Raw genomic sequence first — 18,009 nt, 5'->3', positions numbered from 1 at the left:
TGGGACTTGAACCGGTGACCTTCCGATGCCAGGCACAGCCTGCTAAGTCGCTGAGTCCCACAGCAACCCCCCCGCAGATACAGCATATAGAAGGGAAACTGCAACCCACGCAGATCCTAAATTCAGCTGACAGACCCTGTCTAATATACTACATATCCGCCATCCAATACCACACTCTGAAGTAACAGTAAATAAGAACTTTACTCAGATATAACACTACATGTTACATGCCATGAAAGTCAGGGAATATGACACCTGCTGCATCAAAGATAGATATGCAGCTCGAACTTCGCATCATCGTGAGGGATGCATCCTCATAGTCTCCGGTAAAACAGCGATGCTTACTTAAACTCTCCTGCCACAATGATGGAGATCCCCACATGCCTCCCAGGCAGAAGTACAATCAGCCATTAGAGAAAATCCTATAAACTTTTAGGTATAAATCAGCTGTTCAACTTACTAGCACATTAAACATTCGGTTCCACTTATGTATGAAGATACTTAAATGATGATGCTGCTGCCCCTTCTTGAGTCCCCTTTTATAACCTGAAGATTACAGGGGCCCGAAGGAAGGTACTAGGTAATGCGAGACCATTTCCTCTGCTCTACAACAGGCTGCAGGGAACAAAATGGGCTTCAGGTAATCCGATCTGGTTTTATTTTAGAGCCACAACAATGATACCAGAAAAAAATAACTGTCTGTATTAAGAAAGTACTGACCGGAAGTGTGTGTGGACTGAAAAAAAAACCACACACATTTACCCAAAGGCGCCACACCTGAGTACTTAAGTGTTCAGCTCACTTTGAGACCCAGAACTTCAGCTGTGCCTCTCGCAGCCTATGATTTAGGGCAGGAATGTGAAGTCTGTAAAATTGCACCCTCAACATCAAGCTGCTGATACGATGAAGGTCATCATGATGCAATCAACACGGAGGAGAGAGATTGCACACTTTCCTGGCAATCAAAGGCCTCCACGGAGAAAACGATCATTTCCAGGACCAGGTATGACCCAAATCAGAAGCTGTGCCTTAGTTGGATCTACTGGGGAGGTTACCTGTAATCCTCCGTCTATGGGAAACTCTCTCACCAAGACTGAGTTCTGAGAAACCAAGAGACTAATAAACCTCAGGAGAACCTGATTCCTGTCGCTATGCGTTTCGGTTTAGGACAGTGTTTCCCAATCCGGTCCTCGGGAACCCAGAGTCAAACCATGTTTTTGCTCCCTCTGAGCTCCCTGACAGACACTCCACATTTATGCAGAAATGTGGACTGTGTGTGGGTCACCGAGGACCGGATTGGGGAACATTGGTTTAGGACCCAGAGAGCAAGCAGCCAGTGCAGCGGCGGAAGCCTGAGTGGTTTGTGGTATCACTGGCTGCGTTTCAGGGCCATGCTCCAAATTCAGGAGTATTTTCACAGAACCTGAGATGATCTGACAAACAAAGCTATAATTAATTTAAGATCTAGGCGAAAATCTGCCGCAGCTGGTGATTTTATGGGGTGGGAGGACCGGCTCTAGCTGTAGGCAGAACAGGCAGACACCAAAGATCTGTGAAATACCTGCGTTGCGGAGGAAGTGAAATGATGATCAGTTTTCTTGGTTGGTGGGGGGGGAAGCTCCCAAATAAAAGTTTGCCTGGGGCCCCTGAGAAGGTCAAGCTGACTAAAAAGCACAAACATGATGTGGTGAAAACTGCAGGAAATACAAGTTAATGAAAACGACTTGCAACCGTCTTCCTTTTGGCTCTGTTTAGCATATGCTAGAGACAGGTTATCACAAGCATCGTCCGGGATGCCAGACACAGGCCTGAACCTTGCGGATTACTGGCAGGACAATGAGGGATTTACTCCATTACAGGGGCTGTGGCGAGATCAGCTGGTGCATCTTCTCATGGACAGCGCCGCTCAGACATGCTGAAGCGATGTGAAAGGTTAGACGCACGTTAGCAATTTAACTCATGCCCTGAGCGCCATGATATAAAGGATGTTAATGACAACCTCTCATACTATCTAAGGGAAAACACAAAATATTTAAAAATGTGAAATATAATTTTCTGCCCTAAGTTCAGATGGTTTGCAGATGTGTTTATCATTTAAGACATTTTATGGAAGATTTAAACCGAAGAGCAGTTTTATATAATCAAAATATACCAGCTCTCACAATACACATTGCTACAACAAAGAGCAAAGACCTTCTCTTTACACTATCAGAAAGACCTTATAACCTTGATATAGTAGCTAGTTTTCTAAATGGGCAAACTGTACCACAGTCTAAGTGGCTTTGGGTAAAAGCGTTAATTAAAAAGCTAAATATAAAATATAGCAAAAATAATAAGCTGTCCAGCCATTTTCTGAGCAGTCATTTCAGCTGAAAGCTATGTTAATAACTGTAATAATACTACTAAAACGCTACATTTTGAAGAAATTGCTTTAAAGCTTTTAAATTGGAGGAATGATGATTTCTGCAGCAATCCAGCAATGTGCTCTTCACGCAGAATGCGACGCAACACTGCCACCTAGTGTCAAAATCGCAGAATGACCCAGAGAAATCGTAGGCTTATCGGGAAGAACAAATTTAAAACTGTACCCGGGAGCCTTAAACCGCCAGAAGGTCAGGTTTTGCATCACAGAGTAGATGGCTGTTGTCCAACGCAGAGGCCACTTGGGACGGGCTGCCCCAGAGCTCACGCATGACACAGTGTGCTTGCAACAGAAAGCCGATGGCTTTCCCTCACAGAAGCTCCCAGCCAATTTAATAAATCACTGTCCAGTAAGAAGGCATAACCAGAGGTGACATCACTGCGGTTCATTTATGGAGACAATCCAAGCCTTGGTACCTCAATTATCCAACAACACAAAAGCAAAATTTCAAAAGGACAAACATAGTCACGAAATGTGGTGGGTGAGAGCTGACAAAATACACCTCATCTACTTTGTAAAATTGAAATGGACAGAAAACAGTGGCTATTTAAAGCATTCTGATACACAAATACTTGGCAAATAAAAGCATACGATTGGATTCACAAGGCTAGATGCACACAGCAGGGAATCTGGATGAAATCTCAGTAACATCAGGCTAACAGAACTTCTAATGAAGTACTTGCAAGTCCACGGATATAACACATCTATAAATACAACAATAGGCAATCAGCTCACATGACTGTGCCCCTGTAAAACAAAGTAAAACAAAACTGTATTGAGGGATTAAGCATTATTTACCTTTTGAGGTCTTGATGTCAGACTTCAACCACATAGAATAGTTGCTCAGATCTTCAGAGCTTAACAGGAACGTACCTACCACACTTGCAGCCAAGGTCTGCTCATAGCCATTACTGCTTTAGAACAGGGGTTAGGCAGCCCTGATCCTGGAGTGCCATTATCCAGCATATTTTCCATCCTCCCTGGTCTCTGATGAACCACACCTGATCTCAGGCAGATAGTAACTCATCAGGTAGGATTGAAAACCTGTTGGATACCGGCACTGCAGGATCAGGGTTGCCTACCCCTGCTTTATAACATCACTGTGGAAAAGCATGATTAAACACACTTGTGGGTCTGCTCTGACCAGAAGGGGGCGTACTCACGGTCATTGCAGTGTGTGCCGGAGTAGGTGGTCATGGAGCAATCGCAGGTGTAGTTCTCCCACTGCTGGATGCACACACCCATGTTGGCACACGAGTCCTCCTGGCAGGTGGTGCTCGGGCCTAAGATGGAAAATCAGAGAGCTGTGGGAGCAGGCGAGACAGCTGCATGGGGAACTGGGCAGCATGCGGCTCGACTCAGCAGCAGTACATGCATGTGCAGGGTAAGAGACGTGTCACTCAAAGGCATTCCAACTGAGGGGAAGTTCAGTCCTGCTTACACTACAGAAAGCACTGCGCTTTCAAGATGGATGCACTAGATACAGGAACAGGGGTAACAGGGGCGGTATTCAGAGCTGTTTGGCAAGTAAATCAAGAGAAAGGGAAGCTTCCAAAGAGGAGATAGAAAGCTCCTTCCCACTGCAGAGCCACACCTGACATCCCGCCTACCCATCTAAGATGTAGCACAGCGGGTGAGCTAAGCTGCCACAGCAAGAGTGGAAGATGCCTCCTGTGGGTGTTGCGAATATCACTGCAGCTACCAACAAGGGTAGAACGGGCCGTTTAAAGCAAAATGTCAGGGGGCCGAAATAGCTTTTGTCTAACAGATGATATTTTTAAGTTAAAATGATTCACTTCTTGACAAATTTCCCTTTCTTTTCTGCAGACTTCTGTTCGTGATAATATACAAATAAAGGGAACAAGGGATTGCTGTTCACTTCAGATTCATGTTTACATCTCCATGCCATCAGAAAACCATTCTGTCAACACTGAATCTGAATGCAGTCCACATGATTTTGAAGGGATTTTGCTGGTTGTGAGGGTGATATTTTTACTTTTTTTTCTGCCACTGACATTCCTGAACGACTTTAGCAGCTAGCTAGGTGACAAACACTGGTAACTCTTCTGGTAACTGGTCACTACTAAATGACTAGGGAAGTAAAATTCTACGCAAAGCAACAAGTAGACTATCGCAGAGGAAGTGACCACAGCTAGGCTGGGCACGCAGACTGCTGTCACAGCTAACTAATACATCAACTCATCAACTTCTGTATTAAGCCTGAAAGGTAAAGTCTGATTTTTAAATCTTGTTTTCTTTTTCTTTAGTTTGGAATGAGTACATTAAATAATCTGCTTTTACCTTCTAGCTTAATGATATTCCTGGTACGCCATGATAAGGTATGCTTACTTACAGTACAAAGTCATCGGTATTATCAGTATCGATAAGCTGAAATCAGGTTTCTAAGCAAACTATTCTACTTCTAAGTAAAAAAAAGCACATAACAGTAGTGTGATATCCAGATTAGTGATGCGCTAAGGAAATTCTGACCGATACCAAATAGACGATTATTTCACCGATGACACCGATACCAATCGTTTGGGAGGTTCTGCTTAAATAAGTTTAGAGGGACAGCCCAGACAAATAAATTAAAAGGTAAATGAATTACATATTCAAAAATATGAATAAGTATTTATTTTTAAGAAAATACCAACTCTGGCATACGACAACAGTCCCAGAGCACTATATTTTATAACTGAACCTATATATTTGTAACAGAAAAGGGCTGATCATCACGTGTGATACACTTCAGTTTCAGAATAATGTGTTTGGATTTCGCACTGACTTTTGCTGTCATACACTTTCCTTGCTGACAAACTACCGTTAATCGGTAGTGCTGCAGCCTTCTTTATTGGGACGGATTTGTTTTCCAGAAATTCATCATACTCGTCGCTGTCTCGCCTTAAGGTGAGCAAACTGTGATCCGCCTTTCGAAATTTTAGCAGAACAATGTTTGCGTTTCTAACATTAAAATAATTCTACACAGCAAGACATTATTCTGACTATTTAGTACGCGGATGTGCAAAGCAATATAGACACAATTTTAAAGGGAATTATAAGCGGTAAATATTGGCTCATTTTCAACCATAGGCCGATGGCAGATTGTTGCTGTATAGGCCGATACCGATAACTTGGCCGATATAACTGGTGCATCGCTGACCCAGATGGAACACACAGTCTAACAAGGGAACACTTGTTCCCAACAGTACTGTGCTGATATGATGCGTACTGACAAAATTAATCCATTTCGAATAATAAAACTTATTTCACCATGGTTAAGTTGCCACAAAATGGTAAAACTCCTTTACTGAAACTCATTTCGTTTTAAAACTGCAACTGTTGTGTTGTTTACTATGTGAGCCTTATCCGTCAGCAGTTGTATTCCGTCAGTGCAGATAATCATCTCATCAATAGTAAACTGTCTATAATTTTTAAAGACAGGGAAACATAGTTCAGTAAGAAACATTTTTCCCCGGGGTGGATCCTGCCAAGGCCGCTAGGTAAGTGTGCTGAGCACAGCTTCCCATCAAGCGCAATGCGGTAAGATTCTTATCAAGTTGTAGCTCCTGTAGACATTAGCCTGAATAGGAAAACGGTGGCTAAATACAGCATAACGTGTTATACTTTAAATGATTCCTATTGCAGGGTTGTCAACTTTGGTCAGCTGGCTGGCCTGAGATGATCAGTTCTAGATGAGTTTGCATAGTTTTATTACCTTGTAAATAGTCCGTACGGTTTGCAAACTACCCCAACTCTTTTTATGTAGGCAATTTCAGGTTTATAATGGAATAATATAAATTTGCTGTAAGAGTTCTCGCCTGAGAGGTGACACCCTCTTCCCTTCAATGGCATAGTGGGATAATCCCAGTGATTTTAAGAAGTGAATCATTCCGTCCTCGGAGTCTGCTCACTTCACAACGGAATTGAACCTTCTTCTACGTTATGGGTCTGTTTGGTGAAATTTGGTGAAACCAAATTTGTTGGCAAAAATAAATAAATAAATAGAAAAGGATATGGAATAGAGAGGTTAGTGGGTGGATAATGAAAGTGTTTAGTAAAGCGCTAACTTTACTAACGGTCATGCGCCAGAGACGCGGTGGAGATGGACAGGGAAACACGCCAGATGAAGACTTGGAAACAACTTTACCCTCGGGTGACCATCAAAAACATCTATACAAGGCATAAATGTTAGCAATATCTAACAGTTTTTTATTATTTCAAAATGTGAAAATCCACATATATTCTCTGATTAACTGAAGCGACGTTCTGTTTTTGAAAGGTTAATCGTCAGTTCTCTACGTTAGACAAAGTAATAGTGAAGAAGGCAGACTAAGTACGGTTTCAAGACCATAATAGATAGAGATAACGGGTGCCTTACTTTTTACACAGCAAAGTCCATAGTGCTTACTGAGGATGGCGACACGCGTCTGCAGGCAGACCGCACCAGCAGCGTATTGCCTGGCACAACACCGCCCTCTCGTGGCGCTAAGGCTTCCATGCACCATGTAACCGTATCTGACACGGAGCTCGCCCATCTGCCATTGAAGCTGCTGGCTCAGCAGCCACGCTCACTCCCTGGATGACCGTGCGGCCAGAGACTCCTTACCAGCTGTCGCAGACAGAAACCTTTTAGTTTAGCCTTGTTTAACACAAACTCTTACTGGTTCTATCTGCACGCTGGTAATATATTGGTGATTACTAAAGGGGAACACCACTTAATGTTATATTATCTGGGGAAACACTGGAACGTGGTAAGTGTAAGGAAGACGTAATTGGAATATTTATTTTTTTTTGTGGAAAATGTAAAGATCATTTACAGTATTTAAAAAGTGATGTCACAATTTTCACATACAGAATGCCAAAAAACCAAGCAACAGTCAAAAGCAACTGAAAAATCAAGAACAGGACATTTTTAAAACATGATACAAAAAAAAAATTGTGTAAAAGTATAAGCAACGTGAACAAAATTAAAATGTATGGTTGAAGGTAAAATGATAAGTTGCACATCCAAGCAGGCCGCAGGAACTTTGTTAGGAGATGAGCTTCCGTGACAAAGCCAGGTTAGGGTTATCGACATACCCAGCTCTACAAGGTCAGCGGCCACTGAGAAGTTAACTAACGTGCACAGGATCAAAAACGAATATCGCAGAGCACGTGAGTGATGGCATGTTAATGTGGAAATAAAAAAAAATCCGCAAAGGTCAATAACCTTCTCAGTCGTGCTTAGAAGACTAAGAAACGAGCAAATAAATGTCGGATTCTCAGCTGTACATCTTATCGTATCTAAAATCAGTCAGGCAGCTGAAGCGTGGCATGAGATGTCAGGACGGCAGTCGGCAATGCAGCTGTACAGCAGCAGGTCACATGGCCCCCCCTGCCTGCTTCCCCCCAGATATCGGCTCCTTTGTTACTTTGAAAGGGGCGTATCTACAGGCGAGGAGTGGGGGTGGGATTCTTGAGAAACAATACATGTTAATGAAACCAAGACAATGAGAAATAAATGACCAATCAGACAGGAAAACATCATACCTTTATACTGCTCAAAACCTAAACAGGTAAACACAACATCCCTTCATGAGTAATGATGTTTAAGACTAACCCCCAAAAATTAGCACCATACACATTTAGTACATAGACACAGAAACAAACTGCTAGGATAAAAATGATAAATAAAGCACTATAATTAAATACAGCATAATTAAATATTCATACCATACAGAAAAAAATATTATAGAGGGGTCTTCATAGTGCAGTTTTCTCATGAAGAGCAGCTGAGCAAACCGGGAACACACCCGGTGACATCATCGTCATGTGACCAATGTGGCCAGTAGGAAAACACGCTATACGAAGCTGTTTAACAGTGAGCTGACTGGGTGAGGTACGTGACAAACAAAGTTAGTATGATGGACTGGAGCATGAATGAATGGGAGGTACGGCTACTGTTGATGAGGTAGAAGGGCCCCCCAGAGCTGGAGTTGGACGAGGGTGTACCTTCGCATCCTCTCTCGATCTGCCCGCTGCGGAACAGCGCATCATTGATCAGGTCTGGCAGCCGGCCGTTCAGGTCCACGGAGGCCAGACAGCCCTGGAAGCCTTCCCGGGAAGCCACCAACTTGGGCAGGTTGCTGTACATTCCGGGTCCAAGGCCAGCAATGTACAAGTCTCCTGGAAGGCCGAGAGGGATGAGCATGCACCCGTGAAACCTCCAAGAAATATCATAGATAATCGACAGTTTTGTAAACAACAGAAGCCATCAGGAATTCTCATAAGGAAGAGTGAAAATTACATGTATCTGGAAAGTTTGAGTGAGCCCGAAGAGCCAGTCCCTTATTACAACATGGCTGTCGCTCTTCGTTACATAAACCGGGATTCTGCCAAGCGAGACAGAAGGTAGACACTCGGCACCTGGACTTACCTTTCAGATCGAGGTTTTTGGCACCGTTGACCACCTGACTCACTGCTTTGGCGTCCACCTTTAGCGTGTGTATGTTGTTGTTGTCCCTGGTGATGACGACGTTGTGCCACTGGTTGTCATGGAGAGCCCTGTCACTGCTGCCCTTGATGACGTTGGGCCCGTTGCCTAGGTCGAACACGTAGTGGATGTACCTGTGGGGCGACAGAACGACTGTGACTCCCGCTCGCTGCGTTAATGGCTTCAACTGAGAGCTCTCCTTCGTCCGTGCCCGCAGCCGACACTTAGGCATTGGTGGGCAGTGTGTGTGTTACCTAGCTGTGACAAAAAAAAGACAAATCCGCAGCAACAATCGTGCACAGGCAGTCAGCTCCTCTCAGCCTCTCAGGGCTCATTCTGTGAACAAGAAGCTCTAATGCAGCACAAATCAAAGCAAATTGTTCTCTTTCACCGAAACAACAGGTCTTTCCAGTTAGAAGCCTTCATTTCCACGAAACAGGACAAAACACTGGTAAACTGCCAAATCAGGTATAATAACAGTTCAGCTCTCTGTTAGTGGTAAAACAGACCCAGCACATGAGTGCATGTACGACTCCAGGGTTCGCTTACCCCTTAACCAGCTCTACGGCGATGAAGTCGTTGCCATCCCCGCTGTTAAAGAGGATGAAGCCATCTGGGGAGGTAGTTTTGAACTGGAAGAAGAGGTGCATGGAGGTGTAGGCCTGTAGAGTGGCCAGACTTAGGTAGCTGCTCTTGGTCTTGAAGGTGACGGGGTCAGCGATGATAGAGCGCATGCCGAAGCGGGCGTTGAGCTCGCAGAAGTCGATGTCGCCGTTTTTGCAGAGGTCGATGTAGAGCATGCCGTTGAACCTGAGGCTCTGCAGGTGGCCGATGAAGCTGGACGGGATGACGGAGACAAAACGTCGCTCCGTCATCACGCCCGTCTCGATGTTGTGGAACTCCAGGCGCGTGTGGTCACCCGCCATCTGACCTGAGCCCGAGAGGAACAGGAAACTGGGCTGTGACATTCGCAGAGAGCAAAGGTCGCCCGCTCTGCACCTGAGGAGAGGGAAGCTCAGCAGAAAACGACCCTAAGCCTGCTCTGCAGCCATAATTACCGAAGACATTTTCTTACCGTAATACACCAACATTTACATCTTATTACAATAAAAATGACTTCCACAGTTCAGCTTAAACACAGCAATGCTACCCTTCCGCCTATTTAACCCAACGGTGTGGTCTGCGTGTTTAAAAACAGGGGAAGTACCTTCTGCCATGTCATCATCAACTGTCAGTCTGTAGCTTTTACCCCTCCGGACCACCCGGACTGTGTGCCACTCATTATCATTGAGTTTTTGTCCAGCATACAAGGTCTCCGGGCCTTTGCCTGAGGATGATGGTTGGTAACAAAGTTAATTTCCTCCCACTGGTTAAACCAAACCTTTGCTTCTCTTTTCTATGTAGGAAGCTTCAAATTCCATTCAAGTAATTTATCATGTCTAAAAATGTATTAGGCTTCCCCAGTGATGTCTGAATGCTTTATTTTAAACTTCACTACACATCCAATTTATCTCATCCATTCTTTTGAAACAAAGGTTTGGTTACATAAGAAAAAACTAAATATATGAAGTACACAATCAGTTTGCAAACAAAAGGGGCTACATTCATCTATTTCAAAATATAAAAATGCATATGTAACAAAATACTGCCTATTTGATACATTTTTTCCCCAGGCTGTTATATTTCTTGTAAAATTTGCAGTATAGAATACTGCTATCAATCAAGCAAACAATCAGCTTTTACTCATAGCAAGGTTTTGAAATGCCATCCAAGAGCAGCCTGCCTTCAGATGTTTCCGGAATACTTAATGGTGGTGGTGTCCACAGTTCGGGAAGCTCTCGCCAGACTCAGAAAGTGAAGGACTCTACGAACCACAACGTACGTGTGAGAATCCACAGACTGACCGGTCATTACAGTCACTCTTACTGTAGACGTGAGATATTAAGTTACGTGCGCAGTTTATTAACTTTATTTCAACTGGCTTAATCTGAGTTCATTATGCCATGTGTCGCAGCAAGGAATGAAAATGGATCGAACGTCAATGCAATCGGTCAAATATGGAATTGAATACGTGCACAGCTGTAAGGGCGTGTCAGACCCAACACTGTAAGACTAGTAGCTGAGGCTGAGCTGATGTGTGCATTATTGTACTCTCAGGCTCTGCACACTGGCAGTCCTCGGCGTTATAATGTAAAAAAAAAAGAAAAAAAGATTGATTTCGCACTGTGACACCCCATTAACACTCCATTAACTCAAAGCCGCGCTTCAGTCCGCCGCCTCAAACTGGAAAATCTCACAATAAAAAGGAAACGTGGAGAAAGAGTGCATTTAAAATGGCTGCCAGTGTGGCGCCGAAAGCGGGGCAAATTCCGCTTATGGATGCAGGAGAGTGCCATTAACGGAAGCATGCGTCTGCCGCGGAACAGCAGAGCGTGCTTGGAAAAGCAATCGCGCGACGCGCGACAGAATGCAGAACGAGACTGCTGCAAGTTACCTCTCCGCGTCGTGCGCAAGCTAATCAAACATCTCAGCTGGGCATTCAGGAAGCTGATTATAATTAAACCGGCTGAAACGGTGGAGCCAGCTAAGCTGCGTGGGGCTGGCGGGAGCGAGTGCCTCGGGCTGCGGACCAGACACATGCTTTCACAACCCGTACATTAACTCAATCCACACAAACGGCCCGCAGTCCTACATCATTAAGGCAGCTCATGTTTCCAAAAGCGCCAACTGGGAGGTATTCACTCATTCATCCTCTCTGTCTGCATTCTGCCCTTTGACTGATAACTGCTGTCTTTCATGGGTACCAGAAAAACAAAAGTGGGCAGCCGGAGACGATAAGAATCTGGCCTGCTAGGTGTACGTCCTGAAGAGCTACAAGTCCTTCATGAGCGACATACCATCAGGAAAATATGACGACTGAAGTAAATCTTATTACTTTTACACAAATCTGATGTAATTACTGGAAGGTAAGAGGACATAGAGTCAATTTTGGTTAATATGAAATTTAATATGAAACAACAGCATTTATTTCCTGTTTCCAAATTATCTGTTTCCTCCCTGCTTTCATCAGCTCTCATACGTGGGTACATGCTTGGTGCACACTAGGATTACACTGCATCAATAACACTGCATCATTGTGCTGTTAAAGGCACTGCCGTTTTCGCTGCAGCTCTCCAAATTCCATCCTGATAAGTAAATCCAGTGCTTTCTAGTGAGTTTCTCTTTACCAATTACCTGGCATTTTAGAAAGCTTTTATTGGGAAAATACAGAAGTCATCCATCACTTTGACCACAGAACACCACGCTGAGTGGTCCGTCAATATCGGTATGATGCAGTTTTTCCCGCATAACTCTGAGGCGCAGTGCAGAGTAAAAGCAAAATCTGAAAGCAGGAGTCTTCAATGTGGGAAGACATATACTTGAAAGGAAAGTATGATAACTAACCCAAAACCTAACTGCCTGAGAATATTTAAGCAAGCTAAAGAGTCTAGAGTGAAATGCAGGTGAGTGACATAAACATCACGCTTACAGGTCATGCTCACGCTACACACTATAAATGAGGCCAGACTCAGTTTGAGTAACTGAGCCATTGACAATGAATCACTCCATGCTAAAGTGACACACAACTGCAATAACAACATTGCATCATTGAAAAGATGCTTACATTTTTCCATAGTGATTATTTTCATTCTTGCCCTTTCAGTATGAGTTTAAAACCTGTACAGCCTACTGTGGCATAACTTGTGTGTGTCGATCCATCTATAATTGCCAAAGATCACTCACATTTGCTGAAGTCTTGTGCACGACTGACACATCAACGACATCTTCTGAAGATATCACGTTTTATCAGCCATACTTCTGTCAAATACTGAAACTGAAGGCCCTAATAATAAAGCTAATTAATAAAAAATTACAGGGTAAGTATAGAAAATGTGCTTACCTCCTCAAGACTGAAAAAAGATGACATAACATTCCTACAACAAATGTATGCTTTTCGCAAGATATTTTAACTCCGTTGATGTAACGCCGTTTCATGGAGTCAATCATGCGGCTGAGGCTTTCAAAGACCTATTTATGAGTAAAAGCAGTTAATGCTTGTTGAAAATACATCAGAATGCTTAAATAGACAGGGAGAAACCATGTGGTGGTATCATTTAGCTGGAAGGTAAAGATATGTACCAGGGCTTGCAAAGACATACTCCAATGCAAACAGAGCCCAGCACAGAAACATTGATCTCTTCATATTTTTACTGATGGCGCTAAGCAGCCTGTTCTCATTGGTAGGTGTCAGAATCCTGTTCACTTTCAACTCATTGTGGTTTGTTAAAGCATGCTCTGTGTGCATATAGAGCGAACTTTATTTGGCTTCAACATCTCATGAGTGGTGACTCAATAATGCAGCAGGCGCCAACCCTCAAAGGGCACAACAGTACTGGGCTCGACCCCTGACACCTCAAGCTGAAGCCTCAGACAGGAACCCTGCCTTCATGGCCATGTTCCCAAAACCAGGTCTCCGCTCTTGACTTAATTGGCCGGGCTCTCAATCGCAGACTACGTTACGGATTTACATTTGATTATCGAGTCACCATCATTCCTCATTTTTTACTTAGGACTTCTTAACTCTCATACACGATAAGTCTGAGCCCGTAACACTCGTGCACACGCACACACGCACACACGCACACGCTCTCAACACAGAATTAGGGCAGCACGCCAAACATTCTGTTAGATTCATTATTTAAGAACAAAATGAAACTTGAGTATTAACTTACTGGAGTTACAGTTTATCCTGATACAGTCTAGATGGGGAAGAATAAATGAAAGATGAAATCGCATCCTTCAAGGTTACAGCTGCAGACATCCAATAACAAGAACTCCACCCTTCCGGGGACGGCCACATGCATTAGAGCGACCATCTTATGTTCATAGCCATCCAGTGGTGTTCAGATCGATGTCCAATGTGAGACACAGACATGCCGTGTCCTATAGTCAATGACCTGGGGTAGCGTAAACACAATACTCCACAGCTACATGAGCTTTTTTTTGGGAAAAGAGAGAGAGAATGTGTTCTGTATAAGTATAAAATGGCCGCTCATAGTTAACCAAGTGCATGGAAACTCCAACCCAGAGAATGGTGGCAGAAAGGTCAATTAGGGTTTGGCGACAACCCAGACTCAGGCCCCGAAGGACAGACAGCAGCTTGTTGACTAAGCAGGACACCAAAGGTTTGTGTCTGACATTTAGCAAGAAGCTGCTGCCAACCATTTCTGCTGAAGCCATGAGTCTTATAAGAATGCAAGACAGACTACTGTTCTCTAGTTTAGTGGTGTATTTAAATAGCCACTACCTACTGGGTGGGCAAAACCCAGCAAGAGGGGGACTGACATGAGACCACGGGAGCATCGCTCTGTGGGGTCAGTCTGGGTCGGATCCATGCGGCTCGGTTCCTCATGTGTCGTCAACCGCAACAGAAAAGTGGGAGCAAACAGCCTCGATCCAGTCAGCACCAGCACCGTGCAGTGGCCACTGGACCCTCCAGGAGAAGCGTTAAGGCGCCGTGTGTGTGTGCTTGTGAATATCGCAAAAAGGCAGTTTAAGGAGCCGTTTCAGACGGAACCGAAAGGTGCAACATGGCTGCCGGTCACTTCCTATAGTGTACCGAGATGTTTAACATACTGACACCCACAGCAAAGCAGTGCGGAAAACGTCTTTTTAACGTGTGTCAGAGAGGTGTTCAGGTAAGTGTCACACGGTAATTCGAAAATAAATGGTTCATTTTTAAATATATGACAAATTTCTGAAAAGAGCTCTTTGCCTTCTATAAGAGTATATATTATTTATATAAACTCTCTAGACACTTGTGTGTGTGTGTGTGTGTGTGTGTGTAATTATGTGTGTGTTGTCATGAACAGATGCGTGTGTATTGTCATGGAGAGATGTATGTGTTACCCTGGAGAGACCTGTGTGTGCATGTTGTCATGGAGGGAGATGTTTGTGTGTTGTTATGGAGACACCTGTGTGTGCATGTTGTCATGGAGGGAGATGTTTGTGTGTTGTTATGGAGACACCTGTGTGTGCATGTTGTCATGGAGGGAGATGTTTATGTGTTGTTATGGAGACACCTGTGTGTGCATGTTGTCATGGAGGGAGATGTTTGTGTGTTGTCATGGAGAGACCTGTGTGTGTGTGTTGTCATGGAGAGACCTGTGTGTGCATGTTGTCATAGAAGGAGATGTTTGTGCATTGTTATGGAGAGACCCGCGTGTGTGTTGTTATGGAGAGACCTGTGTGTGCATGTTGTTATGTAGAGACCTGCATGTGTGTGTTGTCATGGAGAGACCTGTGTGTGCATGTTGTCATAGAAGGAGATGTTTGTGCATTGTTATGGAGAGACCCGCGTGTGTGTTGTTATGGAGAGACCTGTGTGTGCATGTTGTTATGTAGAGACCCGCATGTGTGTGTTGTTATGGAGAGACCCGCATATGTGTGTTTTCATGGAGAGACCCTTGTGTGCCGCCAGCTGCAGGTGAAGCTGAGAGCTGTGTTCTCGGGCTGTTTGCCATCCGGGCCGCAGGCTTGGGGCCTTTGAAGGGGTGAATACCATCTTTTGACAGCATGGAAATGTCATCTAGAGCTAGGGATGGGACAGGGGGATGTGTATCCAGAACAGTACAGCAGCGATCAAAACAACCAGAAAACAACAAAAGAAATCAGCTTGTACGGACTGAGCTAGACAATGGGAAAAGGAAAAAGAGAGGTAAACATTCAGAAAGTCACAGCACTGTGCAGCAGTAAAACAGTCCTATGATAAGGTACTGTACAAGGCTAGCTCTTTATGAAGATCATGCCCTGTTCCGGACTACGGCTGTTAAACTGAAACATACTTTATCCTGTTACTGGTACTGTGACTGTCTCATATCATTTACAAAATATGAAGATGGATATATCTATCCAAAAGATGGCCCAAACAGTACATTTTTCAAGGCCAGTACAGGTAGCAATAAACAATATTAAAAAGACAAAATATACAGTTACTGCGTATTGGTTATTCAGTTAAAGAAATAATAGCCATATTTTGCTCACAAAGGCCCATGCAGTTAGAATGAATAACGCGTGACTGCAAGAAGGCACAGTGTCTCTGCTGAAATGAAAGGAAAAGGCGGAGCAAGAGATGGTAATGGGGGGGGGGCTGGGGGGGGGGGGTGCCGCGGGCTTCCCCTGGGGGGAGGCGGCAGGGGTTTCGGCTGGCATACGATACCTAGGTTGACCGTCAGCTTGACACGGCCACCGTCCAGCTCCAGACGGAGAGTGTCGGCAGAGTCACGCGATGTGGTGGCCATGAGCAGACCGTAGGCGCGCTGGGACATAAAGCGGAGAGACACGTCCTCCGCCTCCGTGTGCATCACCATGGGCATGACCACCTTCATGTACATGCTGCCGTCATAGCTCAGGATAGAAGCTTCTGGAAGGTGGAAAGTGGGGTGGGGGACAGGAGACCCAGGGTGTCACATACTCAAGGACATTTCAGGGGCAGCGTAAGTTCTGTTATACTCCCAGATCTGGGCCTTGATTGAAAAGGCCAGCCCATAATAATCACCAATGCAGCTTCAAATCTGCCTATTTATTAATGCAGTGGAACCACTGTTTTTCAAGGTAATAATCATTTGACAGCAATTATCCTCAGGATCCCTGATTGCTGCCACTACCACAAAACCTGCTGTCACGTTGGAGAAACATATTTTTCATTTATTTAGTGTAAAACTGTTAATAATTTCTAAACAAACTGGGATCCACAGAGCCACGCAGAGCTGTTCTCGTGCCGTCGCCCCATCTGTCAGAGGAAGCCATCAATTCTCTATAAATACTCTCCAGCATCACAGAAAACAGCCATGACTCATTCTGAGCAAATCTCTTGCTCAGGCATGTGCTCTTCACTGATAGGCATATTCATCAACAAAGATAACTCACATCCTTGATGACTCTCTTTTAGTTGGTCTTCTTTCACAATCATTAAAACGTAAGAAAAACGGAACCGTGTCCATTCTGACCTCTAAATTATATAAAGCAGTGTTTCCCAATCCGGTCCTCGGGGACCCACAGACACTGTTTTTGCTCCCTCCCAAGGAGCAAAAATGTGGAGTGTCTGGCCGGGAGCTCAGAGGGAGCAAAAACAGTGTCTGTGGGTCCCCGAAGGACCGGATTGGGAAACACTAGTATAAAGGCTTATATACTTGAATGAATATCTGATGTGGCAGAGCAAACCAGATGAGACCTCAAGAGAGGCTGCTGGATGTCTGCTGGTCATCTAGCAAGGATTTATCTTTTGCTGTATCAAGATACACAATGTCCAGTTCAGGCTTTCTGATCACCCTGCATATCAGGAAAATGCTCAGGTGAAAACCCATCCAAACACGACCTTCCCCAGGAACAGTCCTTCCAACAAGGCCTTATTGTGAGATCCCCATATAAAATGGCCTCTCTACAGAGGAGCGAGCTCTCCCATTGGCCATTTATCCCATGCCCCTCCCACTGGCCATTTGGGATTGGTCCCTCCCATCAGCCATTCAGGGTGGGTCACACAGACTGTATCACTCCTTCCCTACCCCACCAATGAATGCATCCAATCAGTCCTTTTCACACAAATGTGAAACTGTTTAATTATCCCATTGAGCTCAGCAGACATTACAAACAGGGCAAAAAAGAATGTGTTTATTTTATACATAGGCGGCAGATAAGAGCAGCTGTGAACCGGAAAGTGAATGAATGCAGCAAATCGATGTTGCTCCTCACGTGGAGTGTCATCCAGGCAACAGAAATGTTCATTTAGTTAACCCAGCTGTGCAAACTGCTGCTAAGACCTGCAGCCCATGCTAGAGCTGAAAGAAACTGTACGATTACACACAGATCAATATGTCGTTATGCACCATTAGCTCGTCTTCAGCCCAGGCGGGCCCCTGCCAGCGCGGCGACCAGCTGCTGCTGTCGCATCCGGGATCATGGGGGGGCAGGATCCACCACCCCCCCCCCCCCAACCCCCTCCATGCAACCACCCCACATCGACATACTGCAACACCTCCAGTCACTGCATGGCACTCGATATCCGCATCAACCGCAA

The 18,009-nt window shown here is 44.6% G+C and overlaps 1 protein-coding gene across 12 annotated transcripts in view; it reads right to left on the bottom strand.

Annotated features, from left to right (window-relative positions):
• LOC125707122 (neurexin-3a) overlaps positions 1–18,009 on the bottom strand; it is a 146,796-nt gene that overhangs the window by 69,091 nt on the left and 59,696 nt on the right. For 7 of the 12 annotated variants that reach the window (XM_048974053.1, XM_048974052.1, XM_048974055.1 and 4 more), the window contains 7 exons: positions 16,153–16,356; positions 13,667–13,693; positions 10,102–10,221; positions 9,444–9,825; positions 8,838–9,028; positions 8,414–8,587; positions 3,586–3,705 (listed from right to left, as the gene is read on the bottom strand). In XM_048974053.1, coding sequence (XP_048830010.1) covers positions 3,586–3,705; positions 8,414–8,587; positions 8,838–9,028; positions 9,444–9,825; positions 10,102–10,221; positions 13,667–13,693; positions 16,153–16,356 — 1,218 coding nt within the window. The remainder of the gene's footprint in view (positions 1–3,585; positions 3,706–8,413; positions 8,588–8,837; positions 9,029–9,443; positions 9,826–10,101; positions 10,222–13,666; positions 13,694–16,152; positions 16,357–18,009) is intronic. The other 5 variants (XM_048974061.1, XM_048974056.1, XM_048974049.1 and 2 more) reach the window with 1 other exon arrangement.

This window comes from Brienomyrus brachyistius, chromosome 14 (assembly GCF_023856365.1).
Source record: "Brienomyrus brachyistius isolate T26 chromosome 14, BBRACH_0.4, whole genome shotgun sequence".
Taxonomy (NCBI): domain Eukaryota; kingdom Metazoa; phylum Chordata; class Actinopteri; order Osteoglossiformes; family Mormyridae; genus Brienomyrus; species Brienomyrus brachyistius.
Note: the sequence above shows the minus strand (reverse complement) of the source record. Positions and strands in the feature narration are given on the sequence as shown.